This window comes from Ruditapes philippinarum, unplaced genomic scaffold (genome assembly GCF_026571515.1).
Source record: "Ruditapes philippinarum isolate M1 unplaced genomic scaffold, ASM2657151v2 ctg42_1_1_1_1, whole genome shotgun sequence".
NCBI classification, from domain to species: Eukaryota; Metazoa; Mollusca; class Bivalvia; order Venerida; family Veneridae; genus Ruditapes; species Ruditapes philippinarum.
The window spans coordinates 301195-327760 of record NW_026859853.1 but is presented as its reverse complement, the minus strand read 5'-3'; the positions used below and the strand labels follow the sequence as shown (position 1 = coordinate 327760).

Below are 26566 nucleotides of genomic sequence, written 5' to 3'. Positions count from 1 at the left end.
GTGATTCCATAAGCTACTGCAAGTGAAATTAGAATTACGTCAGAGGAAAATAAAACGCGCACATAACAACAGTTCACATTGTTATTGTACTTTTACTGCGAACTTTTATTACAGCGTTTTGATAAAAAAGCTATGTATGGTATCAATTGTGTGAAGTTAAGTCATAAAAAACTATCAGGCCATTTAATTCACGTTGTCAAAGTCTAATGCCTGATTTTAATTTTTAGTTAAAATGCTATCAAAGATACAATGTTTCTTTTTTAATTTGATGCTTTATTTCTTTAATATATATCTGGATTGTATCAAGTTAATTTTCTTTCTTTAAGAAGCAGCAGTTTTCTTTAACGGCACCGAAACATAGCAATTTCCGTGCAGAATAATGACAGGAATAAATAGCCAATAAAGTCTAAATAACATGATTTCTGTTCTGCCTTAAACAGTCTGGTATTAGCTTGGAAGATTACGTATTTCATCTATAAATTACAGTATTTAGTGTCATGTGTCAGTTAATTTCTGGTTATTGCGATAGTTTTCTAGAAAATCGTTAATTACATCTACCTACATTCTGTCTCTTCATTTAACGAAAGTGTAATTATTGGATGACATCATATAATTGTGATTTGTCCTTTCCGACTCCGATATGGCACGGCCTTGCACATATATTTTGACGTGACGTCGTATGCGTTATAGAAGCATTGCGAGCTAAATGTTACTGTTACGCAATAAAAAACTACTTTTACTGTGAATTGTTCTTATTTCGGGGAATGTGATTAATAGAATACATGTTTTATACACCATTACTAATTTTACTGAGCACGTTTAATAAAATAATAATTACAGTGTTATGCTCAAACCTGGTGTTATGCAATATATTTTATTTTATTGGACATATTAACCAACGATGTCAGTTAATAATTTTGTTCATTATTTTAAAGACGGTCCTGAAGTTGAGATATATGTGAATGAGACATTAATGATATCTGGGACAAAACTTTTCGTTCCAAGTGATATCAAAGATGTAATTTGACGAAATAAATCTAGTTAATTACACAACATGACTGCTGATGGAATGAAACTAACGATAACGACACTTCCATTAATGTTAACGATTTTTTGACGCAGAAATGTCGTCTGGCTTAAATGTCGTTTAGAATAAATGTCGTCTGGCTTAAATGTCGTTTAGAATAAATGTCGTCTGGCTTAAATGTCGTTTAGAATAAATGTCGTCTGGCTTAAATGTCGTTTAGAATAAATGTCGTCTGGGTTTCATGAGTTCCTACAACTTATGCTGATAAAACCTTTCAAAGAAATAGTTGCTTATTTATACAACAATACATTCGAAAACAAGGACACTTTATTTACTTTACTGCAATGTAAACACATAGCTGTGGAATTTATTTCTATAAATAAGCGCAAACAGATTCTAGAGGAAGAAAAATATTTCACTCTATGAAATGGTTTGAAGGAACCATTTTGTCATAATAAAAGATAATTTACAGTCAGAATTACATGACCTGAATGATGTAAAACACGGGTTGTTTTTGGGCGGATGCGTACACGTTTGACAACTGAACCTTTGTTTTGCATTTTAATAAGACAACATTGTGTTTATGATCTAACACACTTAGCTTGTTATAAGGCCGTGGTTTAATAATTGAAGACCAGTGCATATAATATAAGAACATTACATGACCTTGCCATGAAGCTGTATCGGGCCAGCTTAATTCAATATAGTTAAAAAGTGGAAAACAAAACAGCAGAATATACAATATTCCATGCTAGGTTTGATTGGTCCTGTTAAAAGACGTTAGTTGTAAAAACAAGCTTAATCACATTTCAACATACATAAAATAGTATAATTATAATTTAAATACACAAATTACCACATAATAACTATATACCGCCTAGTTGTATAAAATTCATATCAAAACCATCTGAACAAAATGAAAATGAAAAACTCGGAAAAGCGTGCACACATTTTCTAATGTTTTAAGTTGTTTTTTATCTGTTCCCCCAACCCCTGTAAATTCGTATATTAAGTTATAATTAACCAAATTCACTACGACTAAATGGGTGCTGCAAAATTCAAAAAGAATTAAAAAAACTTGTAATTATTTTTAAAAGTCCTATAACATATCACAAAGTTCCTTTAATGTTTTAAAGCCGTATGCTTGTGGAGCTCTTGTGCTAACCACATCCTTGCCCGTCAGCTTTGAACCTACAACGTATTCTTTACCAAGCTTTTCTTGTCCCCATGCTATAACCGTATCGATAGTCGGAGTTTTAACACCAGCACATTCAGCGATACCTTTCATCACCACTAAACCAAACGGTATATCTTCAGCAATGTATCTATAGCTAAAATCTGGTACAAATCCACCGTCAACCTTTTTCATTGGATGAAGCAATCCATTGTAAGCTTTGTTAGTTAGCATGCATGATTTAAGCGAGCTATTGTCCGACACTTGATCGCAATAGTATAGTTTATACCAGTCGTAAATATGGATAACTTCTGACATATCTAGTTCTTTCCTCTGATTTTGAATTTCTTTTGCTGTAGCTACTACCTCATCGCTAACTTTAGAAAGAAAATCCGCCTGCTCATCATCAACTCCCTGATAGAAAAGAGGCGCTTCTGGTACGGGTTTCCCGTCCCAATTTCTCCATTTACCATAGATAACCGGTGGATGAATGATAGACTTTGCCATCAAATTTACAGCAAGGTAATTTTGCGTTGGCTTCAGCTGAGGTTTTTGTCCCATGACCCTTTGCGCAAACTCAAGGGGAGGCAACTTGTACTGACCGTGACCTGGAATTAGAGAAACTCCGAGAACATCCTTAAATCCTAGAATTTGTACTTTCTTTGCAAAATCTAAAATTCTACAAGCCCATGGCAACGATTCCATACTAATTACTGCACTATTTGAAATTGCATTTGCATTCTTTAAACTTTTTAACGCTTGAAATTCAAAGCCAGCTTGTCCGGGCATACCTATGATGATAGTATTAGGCTGCACGTATTTAGATATGGCGTCGAAGTATTGTTGGTGAGCAAAGGCAGGCACAACAAAAAAGACTGCATCGACTCCTTCCATCGCTTTAGCTGGGTCATTGGTAATTAGCCTTGGCTTTCCTTGAAGTTCACCTTGTTTTCCATCATTGTATGTGACGTCAATGACGATTTTGTCATCGCCAAGTTTATCAGACCATCGTTTAGCTTCATCTGAAAACAGTGTCATGACATTAACTTCAAGGTTGTCGATGCACGCGGCGGTTGCCGCCAATGTGTGTGCGCCATTTCCGCCTCCGCACACGAGAATACGTGTTGGCTTATCCATTCAACTGAAACGGATAAAAAAATAATCATAACCAAATGACACAACAAGTTTTAATTGTTGTCGTGAATGTTGTGATATAAGCTACAATTTTTGTTTCAAGTTGTGAAAAGGTAAATCTTAAACAAACTGTATATTATTCTATAGATACCTAATCACTGTTAATTGTTGCAGTTCTAAACAAAAACCTTTCTTACTAATAATATAAAGACATCTTTGATTTGTACATAGTACATCATCATTTACAGCTTAATGTCTTAGTAACAAAATCATTTTATCAATCAATCAATGTAACAATAACAGAAAAGCATAAATGCTAGTAAGCAAATATAAGTTGATTGTAATTGAGCTTCAGTTAAGTGACGATGAACAAATATTTGTGCAAGGAATATCTAAATAAATCATGTTTGTACATCATTATTTACCAGGCAAGTGATTTTTGACATTTAAAATTTCACTGAATATACGTGTGCTTTGTTCAAAATAATAAGTCTGAAAAGGACAACTTAACAATATCTCTTACATAGCTCGGAAACTGAAACTGTTTCAATTGTTTCGTGAACCGTAAATAGATAATGATGTTTTAACATGGTGACGACAAAACTTGCAAAGAGACCAGTTATCATAATCAAATGACCACTGTGTAGAAGTTTTCTTTCCAAATAATGGCATGGCCCAGCAATTCAAATTCCTTTTCAAATAGGGAATAGAGTATGAAAATATAAATATGTGGTTTTAGTGTCATAGAAAAGTACTTTAAAAGTCTAAAACACGGAATAAAATATGTTTCAATTCTTCACGACAATGCGTTCTCGCACAAGGCACTGATTGTAAGAGACATTTTATATATTAAATCAAAAGGAACATCAGCATTTCGAGCGAATACACTGCAGTTGAAGTTGAGCTTGTAAGAAGACGGTAGTGGTAAATGTAATCTACTGTCCACGCCACATTGTACCGTAATTAGCAAAGTATATAGAGGATATTTGTTTAGTTCAGTGTAAGATCGGAATATATTTCACCGAGTGAGCATCAAAAGGTATATTTCACGAGTGGCGCAGCCACGAGTGAAATATGAACTTTTGGTGTTCACAAGGTGAAATATATTTCTATCTTACACTAAACTAAACAAATTTTCTTTTTATTATATGCAAAGAAACGTTTTAAAAAGACATTAAACCTAATACTGAATGAAAAGCGCGCCAAATAATAATACAACGTGACGTCATTTACGACGTCACGTCATTAAGTTGGTACCCAGTTCTGTGCACGCTGGTATTTCACTGAAACAACGTAAGGGGCTTAAATTCAAAAACAGTGATATTATCAAAGTGGTAATTTCACTGTTTCAAACAGTGAAATTACCAGTTTTTATATTACTGATATATTTCAATAAACCACCGAAAAGCATGTAATAAAACATTTTATCATGATAACAGTGACGTCTTTTTTTAGAATTTCACTCTACTGTATTCGTATGGCGGTGATAATGGAACCTTTTAAATTTCTAAGCCGTTTCATTAAACAGTGTATAACAACAACAAACGCAAACATTATCAATTGTTTATTAAAGGAGAACGCTTAAATATTTACCATCCGTTCTAAATCCGTCATGTAACATATAAATTATATATATTTTTATCTGAGACATTATACAATTATTGACTAGTGGGCCATTGAATATGATGTGATATTCAACGGCAGATGACATATCGCCGAGGTCAATATGACTTTATGCCGGTGAATATCACATCATATTCAATGGTTCACTAGTCAATAATTGTTTTATTATATGAATAGGCTAAGAAATTTAAAAAAAAATCACAAAAGTACAACCTTATAATTATATAGAGGATATTTGTTTGTTTTGCATGTAAGATAGAAATATAATTTCACTGAGTGAACACCAGCTGCAATATTTTCACGAGTGGCGTAGCCACGAGTGAAAATATAATAGCTGGTGTTCACGAATGAAATATATTTCAATCTTATATGTAAAACAAATAAATTTTCTTTTTATTTCATGCTTTTTAAGTGATTTTAATGATTTTGCCGCGTAACGTCTCGCATTCTCCTTTGTGACGTCACCACATCATGACGTCACATCATTTACGGTACGGTACGGCACGTAAAAATGGCGGTTTTTGGAAGTTTGTCAACAACAGTTTTTATTTTGATTTTACACGCTTTTAACCAATACATTTATTTGAATCAACAGTGCCAATCATTCAATTGTAACACAGGAAGTATGCCCATTATTACTGGTATACAAGAAGAGACATCAGAAGAAATTATTTTGACTTCAATTATTTCGTACCTTTCGCCCCATACGTTATTTTATCATCGAGTCATTTCGTAACCGAATAAAAACGCATAAAAGTACTAGATAAATATTTTCTACGGCCAAATACAAGAACTATAAATGTGTGCTTTTTACTTAGAAGTTGAAATATAAATCCAAATCCAGGGCCACCAGTATTCAGTACAAATTCAATGCCAGTCAAGAAATCAAGAAATCCTAAATTTCCATGTTCTGTATGCAGCAAAGGTGTTATTGCTACAAGCAAATATGTGATATGTGCTATGTGCTATACAAAAACTCACATGAAATGTGCTGATTGTGATAATTCTAGTGTACACCGTTCAATTTTACAACACAACTTTACTCATGTTCCATATATTTGCAGATTATGTTTACTTAATGAACTGCCTTTTTGTGATTATCAAGACTTTTTTAAAGACAACAGTTCATCATCAGATTTTACAGATTTCCGGGGCCATGATGCATAATCTTTACTTGACAGCACTTCACTACCAACTACTTCAACTACTGTACCATCAACTACACCAGATGATCACTACCAGCGCTTCAAAAAAAGGACTAAATTTTTACCCCTCAATGTTAGATCTCTTTTGCCTAAAATTTCTGAACTTAAAATAATTGCATTCAAAACTAAAACAGCTGTTATTGGTATATCTGAAACTTGGCTTGACAAGTCTGTTACAGACTCAGAACTGAATATTTACAATTATACAGTTATAAGATATGATAGAGACAGGCATGGAGGAGGAGTGTGTTGCTATGTGAGGAATGATATTGCTTTTACTGCTAGACCTGACCTAAATGTTTTTAATGATGAAATTATTTTTATTGAAATTCTTTTACCAAAAACCAAACCAATACTTGTAGGTACAATATATAGACCTCCAAAACAATCAAATTTTATTGAAAATTTTGAAAATGTTTTATATAGTCTTAGATCAGATTGTGAATGTTACATTCTTGGAGATTTTAACATTTGTTTTTACCAAAAGTATAGTTCAATTTTTAAATCCTACACTAGCATTTTGAAAATTTTTGATCTACAACAGATCATTACTGAAGCCACTAGAATTACTTTATCAAGCAAAAGTATAATTGATCATATCATTACCAATTCAAAAGATAGGCTAAGTCAATATGGTGTTATTTCTATTGGCCTTAGTGATCACTTTTTGACTTTTTGTACAAGGAAAATCAGCAAACAAAGTTTCTCAAAACATTATTTCTCTAAAGTTAGATGTGTAAAAAATTATAGTAGAGATTTGTTTATTGAAAAACTAGGTCAAGCAGACTGGAGTAAATGTTTTTATTCTGATAATGTAAACAGTTCATGGGTAGCTTTTAAAGATATGTTTATGACAGTGTTGAATGCCATTGCTCCTGTTAAAGAAATTAGATTAAAACAGAGAACTGAACCTTGGATGTCATCAGAGATTTTAGACCATATCAAAACAAGAGATCATTATTTATACAAGTTTAGAAAATATGGTTGCCATGAAGATTTTTCTTGTTATTGTAAATTTAGAAATGTTGTTCAAAGAGAAGTAAAACATGCTAAGTCTTCTTATTTTACTGATCAAATTGCTGAAAATAGAAATAATCCAAAAGGCCTATGGAAACATTTAAAACAATTGGGGTATAAATCCAAAACAACAGGGAATGAAAATATTGTTTTAAAAATTGAAAGTGAAAATTGTCATAATCCTTTAAAAATTGCTAATCATTTTAATGACTTTTTTACTACTGTTGCTTCTAAGCTAGTGGATAAGTTACCTTGTGCTAGCAAAAAGTTTGACATTGACTCACAAGCTTTGTTAGATTTTTATAATGAAAGAAATACTAAGAATAATAAAATGTACTTAAAACATGTGTCTGAGACATTTGTATATAAAGAGCTTAAGAATTTAAACTCATCAAAGAGTACTGGTTTAGATGAAATTCCTGCTAGATTTTTAAAAGATGCAGCTTCATTTTTGAAAATACCAATTACTTTTATCATAAATATGTCAATTTCAGAAAATTATGTCCCTGATGACATGAAAGAAGCTAGGGTAAAACCTTTATATAAAAAGAACAGTAATCTTGAAGTAGGAAATTATAGACCTGTAAGCATTTTAAGCATTGTTTCAAAAATTTTAGAAAAATCAGTGTATTCTCAACTTGAAAAGTTTTTAGTTGATAATGGTTTATTGTATGAATTACAGTCAGGTTTTAGAAATTCCTATTCCACTGACACTTGTCTTATCCATCTTATGGATCATATCAGAAACAATAATTCCAAAGGATTATACACAGGCATGATAATGTTAGATCTACAAAAAGCATTTGATACTGTTGACCATGATATTTTATGTGGAAAATTGAAATTGATGGGTATCTCTAATACGGACTGGTTTATGTCTTATCTTAAAGGTAGAAAACAAACTGTTAGTGTTGATGATATTTTATCAGATTACATGCCTGTTACATGTGGGGTTCCCCAGGCAGCATCCTGGGTCCTCTTTTATTTTTGTGCTATGTAAATGACATGAGAATTAGTATAGATCAAGCATGTAAGCTTATTCTGTATGCCGATGACAGTGCAATTCTTTTTGCTCACAAAAATCCAAATATTATTTCTCAAAAACTTGGACAAACACTAGAGTCTTGTTCATCTTGGCTTGTAGATAACAAATTGTCACTTCATCTAGGAAAGACTGAATGCCTTATGTTTGGTTCCAAACGTAAACTGAAACAAGTTAAAAAGTTTGAAATTGTTTGTAATGGACAATCCACAAAATCTGTCAAATTTCTAGGTTTAAATATGAATCTATTGTAATTAGTACTCTTACAACGATGAATTCACGTCTTAAGTTTTTGTATAGGTAAGCAAATGTTTTAGATTTTAGAACTAGAAAATATTTATGCTCAGCATTAATACAGTGTCACCTCGATTATGCATATTCTTCTTGGTACCAGAGTTTGAACAAGTGTTTTAAAAGTAAGCTTCAAATTTGTCAAAATAAAATTGTTAGATTTATACACGGTATGGGATCTAGAGATAGTGTCAATAATGTTATTCTTGCTAATATGTCTTTATTAAATGTAGAAAACAGAAAAAAGCAATTACCTCTAAATCATGTTTTTAAAATTGTTAATAACCAGTGCCCTTCATATATGATAGAAAATTTTATACCTGTTAGAGACATTCATTTTTATTCAACTCGGGAATCAGTACAATTTTAGGGTCCCAAGAAGTTATGGGAAAGATAATGTAACTTTTTTTCAAAAAGCAATTAATGATTGGAATTCCTTGCCAACATACATCAAAAAATTTAATAATATAGGAAATTTCAAAAGCTCTGTGAAGGCCCATTTACTAGAACAGTTAGGTTAGTAAATCATAATTAAATCCACTAGTATGACTAGATATTGATCTCATTTTTATTGTTTTCTTTTTAGCAAAGTTAATGGAAATACTAAAGTTTGATATTTTACGTAAATGACATCTTCCAGTTTCCAAAGTTTTGTATTTTTCAATGTTTTTCTGTTTTATATTGTATATTATAGTAAGTATATATCCAAGGACCCCATTGGAAATAAGCCTTCGGGCTTTCATGGGCAATCCGAGGTTATTGCACACTACTCTATACATGTTTCCACTTACGTCCTTAAATTTTATTAAACTATTAAATTGATATCTAGTCATAGGAAAGAAAGAGTTTTAGATTTTGTTTTTAGTTATAATATTTTATTATTTAATGAGCCGTCTGTGATATTTATGTCTGACAAACTTCCGAAATATTTTATTACAATTGTGTCATCAGTTTTATATAAAATGCTAAAGTGTTTGTTTTATGTATACATGTATGTGTGTTTTAACCTGAATAAATATCTATCTATCTATTAATTTTGAAATATAGTTCTGTTAAATTTTGTCTAATTTTGTTACATTTTTAACATGATGTATGATGACATCGACTTTCTTTTCCTAAAGAAGCAAAATTTACGTATGACAACATTTATTTCTGCCTGTTATTCTATTTCGTTATGATTTTCTATTCATCCGCATTCAGATATAGTTCGGCTACAGTGAAAATTATATTTTATAAATTTCACTAGTGGTTTATCAGAATTTATTACATGCTTTTCGGTGGTTTATAGAAATATATCAGTGATATAAAACTGGTAATTTCACTGTTTGAAACAGTGAAATTACCACTTTGATAATTTCACTGTTTTGAATTTAAACCCCTTACGTTGTTTCAGTGAAATACCAGCGTACACAGTACTGGGTACCATATTAATGCCGTGACGTCGTAAATGACGTCACGTTGTATTATTATTTGGCGCACTTTTCATTCAGTGATAGGTTTAATGCCTTTTTACAACGTTTTTTGCATATAATAAAAAGAAAATTTATTTAGTTCAGTGTAAGATCGAAATATATTTCACCTTGTGAACACCAAAAGTTCATATTTCACTCGTGGCTGCGCCACTCGTGAAATATACCTTTTGGTGCTCACTCGGTGAAATATATTCCGATCTTACACTGAACTAAACAAATATCCTCTCTATAATCATCTGATATATTACAATAAAACACTGGAAAGCATGAAATAAACATGTACAAATTTTGCCTCGTTGAAGCGCGGGAAGAAAGACGCACGTGTTAGGCGTGCAACGACTACGCGAACGCTGCGCATACAAAAATAATTCAAGTTTATACTCATTATTGCGGTGTAACCTTTAAGTATAAAAGTAAAGTATTGATATTTCAATCGAGAAATATGCCATAAAGAACAAAAAGCAATACTTATTTTTTAATTAACACGCGTAATTAACAGTCTACGGTGTATGATCATTGAATATGAGTCTCAATCTATTTTTAGACTGGGAAAATCCAATTCTGCCAGTGAATATGATACTACACCCAGTAAATATGATTTTATAAAAAGTTCTGTTGACTACTGTTTGGACCAATGAGATTGCAGCTATATTTAGATCATATAATAAAATATATTACTGCGCCGAGCGAGTATAGGATATTACACTTTTTAAAAGAAAATAAGAAAGTTATTTACAATTTGGTAAGAGCCGGTGCTAGGGAGCGTGGAGCGTAGCTTGCGTTAACGCTAACAACCATTAAGAGGCCCCAACCAACCGAACCTGCAACATTTTTTTTTTTAATTTTTGATTTTTGACGTTTCAAAGGAATCTAATACAAAAGTTATGTATAGCGCGATACAACTTCAAGGCCAAGGTCATGCAATGTTCTTAAATTATCTGCACTGTTTCTTGTAAATTTCTGAAAAACAGCATGAATATGTTAGTTGTAATGGACAATGAATGATTGTTGGCAATAATTGTAAAAGTTTCTAGGTTTGTGATTATTTTCTGAGAAGATTGTTTGGCTGATTTCCATCGAATCAATAATGTAGCCTGTATATACAGGTCTGTACACCAGTTCCAGGGAGAGGTGAATCTATATCAGATGACGGTGTTTCAACAAAAAACATTCTGACAATATGATATAACGCTTGTCAGCCGGAATAAAAACAACATTCAGCAAAGACATATTGCAGATGAATGCTTGCCAATCTACACAACATGGCAGAAATTAAAGTACAAAGAAAAAAAGAAATAAACGTATTACTTGTTTGACAAAATTTCTGCTAACCTGGCATTAAAATAATGGAAGTTATCATTATCTTAACCTTTACTACGCAAAATATCATAAACAGACTTGTCAATCTTTCAATCTGGACATCACCAAAACAGTATGTACTGACTGAAATTGACAAAAAATTCATTGTCAATAAAATATTCTCCATTACATGTATACGATATTTCGACAAACCTACGGAAAAAAATCTGCTTAGTTTGCAGATATGAATAACATGTTAGGAAATGATCTTTATAAGCAGTGTGTCCTTTGAGATCTGATATTTTTTAATAATTGCACTAAATAATTGTGTAAATATTTAAAATAAAATATGTTTAAACTAAATACTGAAAAAGTGAAAAGTTCAGACAATGATCGGGCTTCGCGGACGTTCCGACTTAACTGGTCTGCACTGGTTGTATGGATAGGATCCCGTGCCGTCAGCTGCCTTAATTTAATAACAATTTCAGTTGATACAATTCTGCATAATACATTTATTCTTTATGCAAGTAAAAATATTGTATATATTTTATTGTGAGTGTTCCATGTATGGATGATATTAAATTGTCTTAATAGAGATCGAGAATTAAAGATATGTCATATCCGGTTTTCCGGCCGTACTAGAAAATAGCAATGTCATGTTGCCTGTTACGCTTCTCTTAAATCAATATGGTCATAGAAAAATAAGGCAATAAAAACATTATATGCTTTATAAATACTTAAATAACTCAATTTAATTAGCTAAAACTTCTGAAACTATTTTGCAAAGAAAAGAGCATCAAAAAAATTGTACATTTAAGAAATACAGAGTTAATAAAAATACTCGATTTAAATACTCGATTTTTATAGTGAATAATAGATAAAAATATCGGTACCTTTAAACATTAAAAAAGTAACTGAAATACTAAAGCAACTATTTGTTCTGTTGAACAAATATCTTAAAGAGTGAATGCACTGCATTATTTGAAATATATTTTTTCTTAATTCACGGGTAATAAGGAAAAGGAAATAAATAAAGATATTATACTCCTGACAGTGTCAGAATTCCAGGCTCTGTAGTAGGCATGTTTCCATGGCAACAAATCTAACAGTTTATCTCATTCTTCCTGGAATATCGATGTTTGTTGTCAAACTGTTTTTCCAGACATTTAATCAGTTAACGATAAAAACACTCTTAAAATTTACGATAACAAAACACTTGCTATGGTTTGCCTGTTATTTAATTATCAAGATGACTTTGAATCAATCACAGTACATTTACTTTTACATGGAATCATTTCGGTAATGATGGAAATGCAAAAAAACCATACATTCTTCTGTTACTAGTTTCTAGTATCAGAAAGGTTCATATATGTAGGCACAGTTCGTTTTTTCTTCTTCCTAGATTTGCATCTCTTAAATAATTTAATAGTTATACGTTATGTTATACATTTTAAAATAGACGACGAAATTTGCATGTATTCAAAATATATGGCATTCTTGCAAATTATATATTGTTCTGAAAGCATATTAAATTTTCCAATTATTCTGTATATTCTCTCAGTAGATAACAGAACAAAACAATAAACAAAAATAAACAGAAAAAAATAATTTGATATATGACTCTCTAGAATATATTTGTAAAGGTTTTCTTAAAAATGCCATTCAGATTATAAAGTTAAATAATTACTTTTGGAACTATTCCACTGCTGTAAGGCAAAAATGTGGGTTGTTTTATATGTATGCTAGCAAGTCTTTTCTGGTTACCTAGTTACTGACGAACCTAGAAAATTTGTGAGCGATAAGTGGATTTCCTATGTGTCAAATTCATATACGGTATGCAATAGATAGGAACTGTACCTGGGACAAAAATTCTTGGAAAATGTTGATTATTTTTCAGTATTTTCTTTAAATTTTTATCTGGATAGAAAGATACGTCATTATATCGTACAATTTAAAGGTCTTATGTTACCATAGAAACATGAACAGACAACACATTTCTCTTCTTTTATGTTGAAATTAATATCTGTAAATGAACAATTATCAGCGCAGAAGAAAACCCGTATTCGGTAACACAATAAAGAGAGGCAGATAAAATCGATGCCCATCTTAGTTATATGTCTTCTTAGAGCTCTATCTCAATCTAACACATTCCTAGAGGGATCGCGATGTTGTTCCACTTTCTTGTTTTCCTTTGCCGTAAAGACTTGATTTATTTTGCCGTATAGAAACTTTGAACTTTGTTGTTTTACCGTATAGAAATCTATGCCATTGTATCTTTGATTTAACCTATCGTATAAAAATGTGTGCTGCCGTGTTGTCGTTTTTCTTCATAAATATTGACACACTTTTCCTAATTTATTATTTTGCATACGTATAAAGAATAATTGCACTTTTTAATTAATAGAGACAGACATAATTAAATTTCAATGGAGTTTTTGTATACTGTTGACTGCAAACATAATGTAGAGAATACGTTTATATTTGACTCAAGATTTCAATCAGAAAAACTTGTCGCAAAGTAATTTGCAAAAAAGTATATAATTTAATACAACCAGATACAGTTATGTTGTGAAACATAATTGATAAGAAAAAATAATATAAAAATATGTAATTGTATCAAAAAAAATTAAAAGGAATAAATGCTATTTGTATGAATCACGTAGTCTTTGTTTTATTCCTAGCCTAGACATATCATGAACGAATTACCAAAACCCTTCCAGACTATCTATATATGAAACTTAGCTACTTAACGCTAGTGCTATGCACTACATGGATATTTTCTACCTTTAGGTAATTCATGAACATGATTGCTGATAAACCTAGGTCACTGACCTCTCTATTTGAAGGCTTTATCCATTTCAACACACGTATTCAAAAATTAATTGTATCAAACAATATACAAACAAATTCATATTTTTAAGTCCAAATGTAAAATCACATAAGTTAATCAATTGAAAAAAATCTGTATTAATTACAGTGTATGGGTAGTTAATGACATAGATAGAGAATTACCACCTATTACATTAATGAGAAATGTTCATGTACTAATGCATTGTTGACCGACCACTGAACCTGTTTCATGCCATCAATATGCTGAGTATGTTCTCCATGTTTCCAATATATATGCACGTTATTCTCGTTTTTCTGTATCTAGACGTTATTTTAGCATGATCAAAATGTGTAACTTTAAATGCAATCACATTTATAAGTCAGTTCCATGCATGTGCATATCTTAAAGGTGAATTGGTTCTTGAGAGAAAGAATTAAGTATTTGATATTTGACAATTCAAAGATTTTGTATGGCATAAGATTTATTATCTAAGATTTATTACTATTTGTATCATATAAGATTTATCACTATTTGTATGATCTAAGATTTATCACTATTTGTATGATCTAAGATTTATCACCATTTGTATTATCTAAGATTTGTCACTATTTGTATAATCTAAGATTTGTCCTAAGATTTATCACTATTTGTATGATCTAAGATTTATCACTATTTGTATGATCTAAGATTTATCACCATTTGTATTATCTAAGATTTATCACTATTTGTATTATCTAAGATTTGTCACCATTTGTATTATCTAAGATTTATCACCATTTGTATTATCTAAGATTTGTCACTATTTGTATTATCTAAGATTTGTCCTAAGATTTAGCACTATTTGTATGATCTAAGATTTATCACTATTTGTATGATCTAAGATTTATCACTATTTGTATTATCTAAGATTTGTCACTATTTGTATGATCTAAGATTTATCACTATTTGTATTATCTAAGATTTATCACTATTTGTATGATATAAGATTTATCACTATTTGTATGATCTAAGATTTATCACCATTTGTATTATCTAAGATTTGTCACTATTTGTATTATCTAAGATTTGTCCTAAGATTTATCACTATTTGTATGATCTAAGATTTATCACCATTTGTATTATCTAAGATTTATCACTATTTGTATGATCTAAGATTTATCACTATTTGTATGATATAAGATTTATCACTATTTGTATTATCTAATATTTATCACTTTTTGTATGATCTAATATTTGTCACTATTTGTATTATCTAAGATTTGTCCTAAGATTTATCACTATTTGTATGATCTAAGATTTATCACCATTTGTATTATCTAAGATTTATCACTATTTGTATGATCTAAGATTTATCACTATTTGTATGATCTAAGATTTATCACCATTTGTATTATCTAAGATTTGTCACTATTTGTATTATCTAAGATTTGTCCTAAGATTTATCACTATTTGTATGATCTAAGATTTATCACCATTTGTATTATCTAAGATTTATCACTATTTGTATGATCTAAGATTTATCACTATTTGTATGATATAAGATTTATCACTATTTTGTATGATCTAAAATTTATCACTATTTGTATTCTCCCTTGCACAGATGTAAAAATTGTATTATTAATTATATATAAATATATTATATAGAAATAAAAATTTTTTTCTTTGCAGGTTTTCATTAAAAAATTCTACAATTTAAATTTATTGACTGAGTTTATAATAAAGTCTTACCTTTCGTGATAAGGAAAAACAAGTTTTACTTATTTACCAGAATGTGTTTTTACTAACATTTCAAATTATTCCAATTTTATGTTGAAGTAGGATGCTTATGATAAAAAATGTGCAAAATTGCAAAATAGTTCATGATGTTGTTTTTTTAAATTTGTGCAATCTGAGAAAATTTCTATCCTTTGCATCAATTTTCTTTCCTTGAAAAAATTAACAAATGTCTGTCAATAATAAACATATCGCAATATTTACCTTGACTAACAATATCCGCTGTTATCTCCAAAAAGTTTAAAACTTGACTGATAAATCAGTTATAATATATCAGAAATAACCGGCTTTGTTAGCAAGAAAAAATTCTTGAATGTCCTGACGCAGTTATTGGCAAAGATATTCCAATACTAGTGATAGTTTACAGTAGGGAGATAGAGAGAAGAGCCAGCTTGATCGTTATTAAGTCTGACGTTACCAACACCCCCCCCCACCGCCCGAAATTCTTATCAATGATTTTCCCTCACTGTGTAGGACTCATGTAGGACAATAACAATTTGTATTTGAATGCATTTGTTAATCCAGTAGCATCCTAAAATATACAATTAGAATCAGAATGGAAAGAAATCATGTTGACACAATATTGGTTCTTTGTTGTTGTTTTTTATACGGCGCAACAACATAATGGAGGTTATATGGCGGCGAACAATATCAGGGGCCAAAACCACCTCATATGCTGGAGCTAAGAGTTGCTTAGATTCCAGTAATTTGAACCGATTTAGACACTTCTTACCATCACACCGGGTTACAAGGTGGCTGCCATTCAATACATCTACCCGTAAAGGCAACCCCTAAGTCACAAGGGGCGGCAATGTTTAATAAAGAATACGAATAAGAAAGCGTTATTTTATTTATTCCGGTATTTGTATTTGTAACTACGTCTTATTTTAATAAACTTGGTTACTGATACTGAATATTTCAATGAGTGTAAATAGCATAAAATGTATTTCACGACAGCTTATTTTAATTGTATAGTTTTCTGCCATCTCAACCGGTCATGGTTTTTAAAGAATAATCAATTTTATGAAAATTTCTTTTCGTTTCTGGACAAATGTGCTTCCTCAGATAATGACACATCTAGATGTTAGGTTAATACAAAAAAACTATTATTAATTGCATCTTCATATAACATTACATTAAATATCTCGATTTTCCTAACATGTCAGTTTTATGATATGTTTTAATTAAACTACATTTAAAACCCCCAAAATATGCAAATTCGTTTGTAACCCCGTTTTTTTGTTATTTTTAAAACTAAATTTTAAAAATGTAAATTTAGGCAGAAAATTTAAAAAAACTTTTTTTTTTTAAATTGTCTAATAATTTTTTAATGTAGTTTGTATTTTTTTTTATCTGTTTTAAAAAGTAAACGTAAACCTTGCAAAAATTTTAACGTTTTAAAAGTTTTCATTTGTTTGGGGGTAAACCCAAAAAATGTGCAAAATTTCCCGCTTGATTGGGGTTTTTTCAAAACAAAATAGTCCCCAAAATTTAATAAGTACACTAACGCCGAAAAATTAAGGGGAGATCACAGTGTACAGATTGTCAAATGACAGGCGCATTAATTTTCAAGCCTTCTCTGGGAAGAAAAAATAATTCCCGATTGGTCGAAGATTTCTAATATTGTGTTATTCTTTACAGATAAACATGCTTATATTAAGCTCCATGATTATTTACACAAGTGTTAAACAACAGGTTTACCGTGAACAAAATAAATCGAAATTAATAAGGGTTACAAACCCTACTTTAGAATAATGTGGTTTTCTTCACACTATTATCTTCTAACTTCCCCGTGATCGAGGGGTTACATGCTAGTTTAGGAAGCGAGAGGTCTGGAGTTCAAATCCCAGTTAAGGCAATTTCTTTTAATTGTTTAAGCCAAATAAACATTTAATTGAATATCAGTGTTGCAATTAGCCTTATAGCCAATTTACTACAATTATAACACTGGAAACAGCATTGGCGGCACTATACAAAACAAATTGGTTTATAATCTCACAACCTTCACCTTTCTGACATTCTGAGACCCAAGCAAAGTCAGCGCCTTGTGTGCTTTGATTTGACAAACTGCCTATATCTGAATATTTTCTTACCTTTAACCCAAAAAAATGCACCAAGGTGATCTGTTGACAGAACTTTAGAGGACAAATACGTGTCGTGTAGTGGAATCTTACAGTCTTGCTTACAAGTACAAACATCTCGGGAATTAATTAATATCATAACTATAGAGACGCGGTGAGAAATGTGACAACAGAATATGTGACAAATGTATGGGAACATGTTGAGATCAATATGTGGAGCAACACTAACATAAATTATCCTTGAGTAATGTAAACGATTGTTTACTATAACCTATTTCATATAATATTAGTAGAACTGCAACATGAATAAAGATATAAAACTCCGGCAAATAAAACTCTATCTGTATTAATGTTTCTTCGAATATATCGTCTTGCCTGCATGTTAAGATTTTTCCCAAAGTTATTTGTCGCGGAAATTAAATGAATGTCATAACATGCAAGGATCTTCTCTAAAGTCAAATTCTCCAGCTAGATCAATATCTGTGGGAGAAAGCTTCGTTCATGCTAGTAGAAAATGACTGTCGCTCTAAATTACTTTTAGAACGAAGCAGAAAGATATATAAAATGCTTGCCCAATGGGGACCAATCTAAATATCATAATAGATCAAATTCATGCCGCCTGTATAGTAATATATGTAGCTAAAACTAGATATGAAATTAATATGAGTGATGTGTTGGTTATATATTATTCAACGTCAACATATCAAAGTGGCTTTATATGCTCATTTTTCCGCTGTCAAGTTGAGTTGAGTAAGTACTATATGTCGAAAGGGATTGACTGTAATAATGGCGTTTGATCTATAATTGATAATGAAAAATGTTTAGATTAAAATTTAAAACCTACCTATATTATAAAAAAATTGTCCCATCCTTTGCATAATTGAACGTTACTAATACATTCCAAACGATATGTCTAGAAATGGTCGTGGGTCACGTGGGTTGTTGATTATTTTTGCTTAGTAAAATATACAACTGAACACAGTTATAACATAATGGAAAGTTATTTTGACTTTTACCTGTGCACTAAACATTTACACTTAAGATATACTTCTGCAGTTAAATAAAATGGGAGAGAGGGTATTCTTGTTTGACATAATGCTGGAAATATGATTTTGTAACTGATACTGATATAGTTTGCCTTATTGTGTGCGTACATTTGATGAGAATTAAAATTTGTCACAGCTGTAGCGAGGAAATTAAAAGATCGTTTCAATATAAAGTGAGACTTAAGATAATGGTAAAATACTATTTTCTTGTCTCGTAATCTTATTACATTCTCAATACGTATAAAAATATCTCATCTAAGCTTCTTACACACCAGAGTACTTTCTCTTTATTATGATAGGTTTACGAAGCAAGATTAGGAACGGAGAAAGAAAAGTAAATTGCACTGCTTTCTGATTAAATATAAAATGATATTTATTCAAGTAGTCGCTGTTCAATACAAATAGCATGAAACCATTACCGTGAGATGATCAAATGACTTCCTTGCAATCGTAGAGTTCGTCATTCTTATAAATAAATGTATGTTGTAACTTAAAGAGCGTATACTATTATGGAACCTTTTCACATTCTGTTATTTTTCATATAGTTACCTTCTTTCTTAAACTCATAAAGAGTGATTTAGAAAATCATTAATGTTAATTAAAAAAAATCATGTCACACATTGTTTTATAAAGAAAAAATGTTGAATTTTATTTTAATATTAAAACTTTAGTAAAAATGAGATCAAATAAAAATAAAAGGTTAATTTTGTACATGCATATATTTTTACATGTTGATAACGACTTTGACATTGGAAAATAAAGTGTTCCACTTATTGGCGGCCTCTAAGGCAGTAGGTACATATGTTGCACAACGTCGACTACCTGTAATACCTTAACATACGTCAGGTGTGTAAAAGAAAACAGAGCATGTGCTTCAGTTTCTGACACAGTAAGATATCTAAGTCTAACATACTGAACGTGAGATTTAGTAATGCCAAAATATATTTTTCTCTTCTCTGAAAATCAGTGTATACCTTGCGTTAGCAGTAAAAGATTTTTCAATAGTTACATCAAATATTTTAATAAGCAAAATTAACTATACAAGCACTTTGATAGATTTATATCATTATTCCTGCCGTAACATAAAATATTAACAAAAAGCAGATAATGTATCATATAAAAACAATCGGTTTCGAAATTATTTTTTTCATACGCAATTTTCCTAACTTGGTTGCCAAATTAAGTTTTTATAAAGTTACTCGTAGAATCAATTCGAAACTAATATATCTTAATTTAATTTTGGTAGAATGGAAATGACACTTGATCATATTATTTTTTGTGCAGGTAACTCAAATAAACCGAAGCTGCAACTTTCACTAATTGCTCAACTGTCACTAGATAGATAGATAGATAGATAGATAGAAAAAATAATATTTATCACATGGAGAAGGAGGTAGGGTATATGAATACAGTTGCAATTCAGTTTATGAATACAAAAATTATACACAACCTAGATTTAGTAAAGTTCAATATCATTTACTAGTAGATGGTATAAACGAGATGAAAAACTAAACAATTTGACTCGCTCAATATACAAAAGTTTACCGAGATTCTTTACTATTTTAAAATTCCTAGATTGCATCAATTCTACAAATTTGTAAACACTTGGATGTCTGTAATAATAAGATTTTATAAAAGGCTTTCTTAATTCATCGTAATACGGGCAAATGATTACAAACTGACATTCATCCTCTATATCGTTTTTGTTACAAAGTAAGCATTTTCTTTGATTGCGGTCTATTCTATTTGGCGCATATCGGCCTGTTTCAATTCTCAGTTTATGCGATGATAAACGCAGTCTAGATGTAGCAATTCTAAACTTTTTAGGTAAAATGTCTATATAAGATTCAAATTCAAAAATATTTTTAATATATCCATACGATACTTAACTGGTAGATAACTTACGTTTCCATTTTTGTTTAAAAACATCAGTTACTCTTCCTTTTAACAAAATATGATTTTTTTTCAAGTCAACTAAACCTGGATTGTACCATACATAGGAAAATCCGTATTCATCTAAAAGAGATTTAACATTATAAACCCAATTATTTTTATTATTCTTTATTTCAAGTAGACAATTATATAGTTTACTGATCAAGATACAGTTTTGCACCAAAATTTAATAATTCTAACATATCTATTTATATACATTGGAAATCGACCTAACTCCCTATAAATACTATTTGTACATGTTGACATTTTAACATTTAATAATTATTTACAAAATTTTTAATGAGCACGTTCTATTTCTTTCGATTTTCCAAAGCCCCATATTTCGCATCCGTAATTCAAGGTGGCGGCAACAAAAGTATCAAACAGTTGGCAATAACGGAGGGTTTAACAGCATAATGTTTTGTTTTATGTATTAAAACATTCAAAGCTTTTAATCCTTTACCTACTAATGTCGTCTGATTTAAAGTATAAGAGCCTGTGTAATTAAAAACAGTGCCTAGATAATTGTTTATTGTTTATTAGTTTATTTAAGTCTCATCCATTACATGTACATATAATACAAATATACATTCAATAAAACTTAAAATACATGTAAATGGTCATTCTTATAAAGAATTATAAGAGACTATATGTATGTTGTTACAAACATGTTACAATTATCATAAAATACAATCCACATTTAAAAGGTTAGATCAGATTAAACCTTACACAGATAGGTATTTTACATAGTCATATATGAGCATTCCAGTAAGATCAAATAAAATACATATCTGAGTATTTGTTTGACTTATAATATTACTTAACTATTAGATAAGAACTTTAATTTGTTACAATACTTTAAAACAACTAAGATGTTTAATTCTTTACACTTTAAAATATCTTTAAAAACAGCTAAGATTTTAAATTCTTTAAAAAAGAATTTATCACTAAAAAGGCCTTTTTTGTAGACAATTTTCATTAATAAAAAAGTCTTAAAACCATATAAAATATATATATAAAAAGACCTAATCATAATACAAGCATTTTGCACGTTTTTCTAAAATAAGGTAGCAGGATTTTGCAACTTCTCTTACAATACTACCATTGGAAAGTAAAAAATTAAGCTTGCTAACATCATTTAACATAGGAAACCCATTATTAATATACATTGCTTTGTCTAACAAATTTTGTCTGATATCTAAATATTGTGGACATTTCAAAAGAACATGAATTTCATTTTCTACTTCTGTATTACACAATGGACATATTCTATCATTGACTGCTAGTCTTTCATAGCGACCAGTTTCTAGTCTAATTGGAGCGACTCCACACCGAAATTTTGCAAGTGCTGATCTATGCTTATATGGAAGCAGTACTTTGATATAGTTCTCAGTTTCAAAATCAAATTTGAAATTCCTGTATGTTCTCAATTTATTACTTCCAGACCCATGCGAACTATATAACCCTTGTAAAGATTCAATCCAATTATCTACATACTGGTTAAAAGAATTTACTTGCAATTTCTCTAATAGAGTCTTCTTATATAAATGTACATTTTCTACATCAATATATTCACTACAATGATATCCTTTGAACAACTCGTTTACTGTAAAAAACCAGTTTTTACAATGCATACCAGATAAATGTTTACAAAGATTGTACACCATTTTATTTATTCTTCTGTCTAGCATTTTTGAAAATCTACAACACAAGTTCACTACACATTTTAGTTGTCTAGAAAAAGTTGGCTCCCAGCCCATGTCACCTGCAACAGCAAGGTTAGGTGTGTATTTACCAGTTCCCATGAAAAAACGCATGGCCCTGTTTTGTATTGCATCTATACAACTGAACTGTCTAGTGCCCCAAATGCCTGCACCATATGCAATGACTGGCCAAACAAGGCTGTCGAATAATTTTGTGTAAACATGAAATGGCATACCACCTATTGCCTTGAATTTTGCACTAAGTAATCCTAAGGCCCTTCCTGCTGCTTGTGACACAAACTTAGCAGTCACTTTATAATCTAAAAATTCATTAAGAGTCAGACCAAGATAGGTATACTTTTGAGTGTATTGAAGTACCTCATCATTGCATTTAAAAACAAACTGAGATTTTTGCATAGACATTGTTCTAAAGTGTACAACATTACTTTTGTTCATATTGATAAACATGTGGTTATTTTGACACCATTCACCTAGGCAATCTAACATCAATTGTAAATTTTGTTCATTCTTTGCAAGTATAACTATATCATCTGCATATAACAATATTGATAAACAACTACCATTTTCGACTTCGATACCAAGCCCTAAAGCATTCAATTGTATGGCTAAATCATTTATGAAACAGTTGAAAAGTACAGGAGAAGGAATGCACCCTTGACGTAAACCAAACTTTATATCAAACCAATCTGACATGTATCCATTTAACCTAATACAAGACTGAACATGTGTATAAAGTGCCATAACCGCTTTCAACATTTTATTATTTACCCCCATTCGAGCAATACGGTTCCACAAAGTGGATCTATCGATTCTATCATATGCTTTTGAAAATCTATAAATGCAGCAAATGTAGGTAGTCGTTTTTTCAGTCTAGATTCAATAATTGATGTCAAACTCGCCAAATGATCAATTGTACTTCTCCCCTTTCTGAAACCGTTTTGTTCATCTGCAAGCTTATCATTGTTTTCCAACCATTTTGAAAGCCTGTCATTTAAAACAGAGCAATATAACTTGTACATTGTTGCCGCTAAAGTTATCCCTCTATATGAAAGAGGGTCTCTAGGATCTAACATATTAGATTTTGGTATTGGGTTAATAATTCCCTTGCCCCAGTCTCTTGGTATCTTACCAGTTTCATAACAAACATTAAAAACTCTATGCAGAATGTGAATACAGGTATTATTTCTAAATATTTCATAGGGTATGCTATCTAAACCACTAGCTTTATCATTTTTTGCTTTCTTAATAGCTTTTTCTACCTCAAAAATAGAAATATTTTCACTAAATTCTAGAACATGTGTTTCACTATGAAAAATATTATCATCTCTATTAACATAGTTATTCTTACAGTTTAAACCCTGGTCATCATTGTATAAATTTTTAAAGCTTTTTTCTCATCTTTTCAAGACATTATCTGGGTTCGAAACAATAGAACCATCCTCATCAACAATTTCCATAGGAATAGACTTATTCTTACTTGAATTGATACCTATTTTCCCAATATCTTTCCAAAATTTATTTTGATCAAGATAATTAAAGTTATTTACAGTTTCTATTAAGCTACCTTTGTATGTCCTTTTTTCGTTTGCATCTAACGGGCATCGCTTTCTGAATACAACATTTTTTGTTTTATCAGTGTTGACTTCAAGCCCTCACTTATCACAATATTCATTTAGCAAATCAAGACCATGCTGTAATTCCACGAGACTTTTACCAAGTAAAACCATATCGTCAGCAAATAATAAAAGAATAAAAGTAATATCGTCAAGAGTTAAACCACACAACGGACTATCTTGTAAGAACAGTTCTAGTCCTCTATAAAAAGAGAAAATAGTAGAGGCGACATTATCTCCCCTTGTTTCAAGCCCACAGCTCATGCAAAAAAGTCTGAGTAAGACTTACAAACCTTTACACATGTTTTAACATGTGAATACACACTTCTTATAATTCGCAAAGCTTTCACACCTATACCTAGCTTATATAATTTTAAAAGTAAACCAGTCAAAGGCACGCTTTAAATCAATAAAGCAACAATAAAGACGATTTTTATCATTTAAAATTTTTTGAACGATAGCATTAAGAACAAAAATTGCATCAGTAGTTGGCCGACCTTGACGAAATCCGAAATGCGCATCACTCAATCTACTGTTATTTTCGGCCCAGCATGAAATTCGTTTATTCAAAATACCTGTAAAAAATTTTGATTTAAAAATTTCACTGCTGCGTATCAAACTGTTATTATTAAATGGGGACGTTTCTTAATTTCCAAGAACAACACACCTTAATTAATATCAAACTGTGTCTGCATATTTGTTTCCATTGTTGTCTGAAATGCTCAGAAATATATACTAATGCCTAAATGGGATAATTAACAGACAAATATCACTGTCGTTTGCGAAAATTCAAACAATTAAAAGAAATGTAAACAGTTAAAAGAGAAACTAAAATTGACAACAGTAATTTTATTTTTTTTTTAAAAAGATGAAATTGACTTTCTCCAGCGATTAACCATTCCATGAGCATTTACTCGTTACAAAATGGAAGAGAATACAAGGCAGCGATTGTAGATTAAAATCATATTTTACATTTGGTTCCCAACATGAATGTATAATGTCACCTTGAAATATTTCAGCCTCGTTTTGCAGGAGACATTTATGGCAATTAACTTCTAAAACATTTTTATCAAAATTTTTTATCCTTATCTTCAAATTTGGTTCTAAAATATGTTGGCATCCATTACATAATATTGACAATATAAAACAGCATATATATATATATGATACAAGAAAGTATTTAAAGTTTTATTTTATATGACAGGTTCATGTATATTAAACAGGTGAAGATGTACTTTAATATGAAATACTATAAATAAGTTCTTACGTGTTTCATTTAGCCTTGAATATTTTGATACGCAATGGTCTGACTATTTTAGAGAAATGAACCAAAACACAAAAAGTGTAGGATTGCAATTTATATGCATGGATACAGGAATAACGTAAACGAAAATTAAATGTTATGACGAATGTTTCGAGAATAACTTAATTTGCAAAGAACAAACAATTACAGCGTATAAAGTTACTTGTGTATATCTATGTTTAAACGTTAAAATTATGATATTTGCATTACCTTATGGTCGATCCTCGAACAATTTATAACAAAAAAATATCTCTGCTATTTAATACACATGAACATGTAAATACTGTAATTCTAAGTAGGTTTTTAACCTGGGACTTGTATATTTCAATACACATGATTTGCCTTTCGCAAAAAAGTAATTTATATACTTTCATACGGGTATTTTGAAAGTACTCCTTTTTTATAAAAACTAGATATATAGCTTTGTTTAGTTTTTTTGACTATCACACATTTTAGCCTAACAACAAGTGTGTGATATTGAGGTTCATTCGTGCTATTGTTAATAAATCAACAATAACAAACAACGAAAACTTACAAAACATTAACAGTGCAAGTTTAATTAAACAAATACATTTTCCTTGAAAAATATGGAACAGAACAGAACAGAACATATCTTTATTCAGGCTTGTACATACTACATCATCTTCAACACATATATATTTAACAACTAAATATTCTGCACATGATTAAAGCGTTACAAATCAATACAATTTTAATTTTTGTTTTCATATAAACTGATCTACAAATAACAGGATAGTGAAAGTATATTACAATACAACTTATCATAGTTAATAAACATGGTGAAACGGACTCCATATAATACAATATGCATGTGACATTATTGTACTACCATATTTATATTATTTCTATGTTTAAAAGCTTCTTTTAGGTACATTGCTAAATTACATAGTTCTTTTTTGTCATTGCTGTTTAACAATTCATAAAATTTGAATACAGATGGTCTTTTATATATATTATCA

The 26566-nt window shown here is 30.4% G+C and overlaps 1 protein-coding gene across 1 annotated transcript; it reads right to left on the bottom strand.

Moving 5' to 3' along the window:
- Positions 1-1336: 1336 nt before the first annotated feature.
- LOC132758115 (opine dehydrogenase-like) lies at positions 1337-16298 on the bottom strand. The gene is made up of 2 exons (XM_060749626.1): positions 16092-16298; positions 1337-3342 (listed from the first exon to the last, which is right to left on the bottom strand). Exon 2 carries the CDS (start codon positions 3336-3338, stop codon positions 2127-2129), a length of 1212 nt encoding a protein of 403 aa, XP_060605609.1. The 5' UTR covers positions 3339-3342; positions 16092-16298; the 3' UTR covers positions 1337-2126.
- Positions 16299-26566: the final 10268 nt, after the last annotated feature.

Excerpts from the sequence above, each read along its gene's own strand:
- LOC132758115 (XM_060749626.1), bottom strand. The coding sequence starts at position 3,338 with ATGGATAAGCCAACACGTATTCTCGTGTGCGGAGGCGGAAATGGCGCA.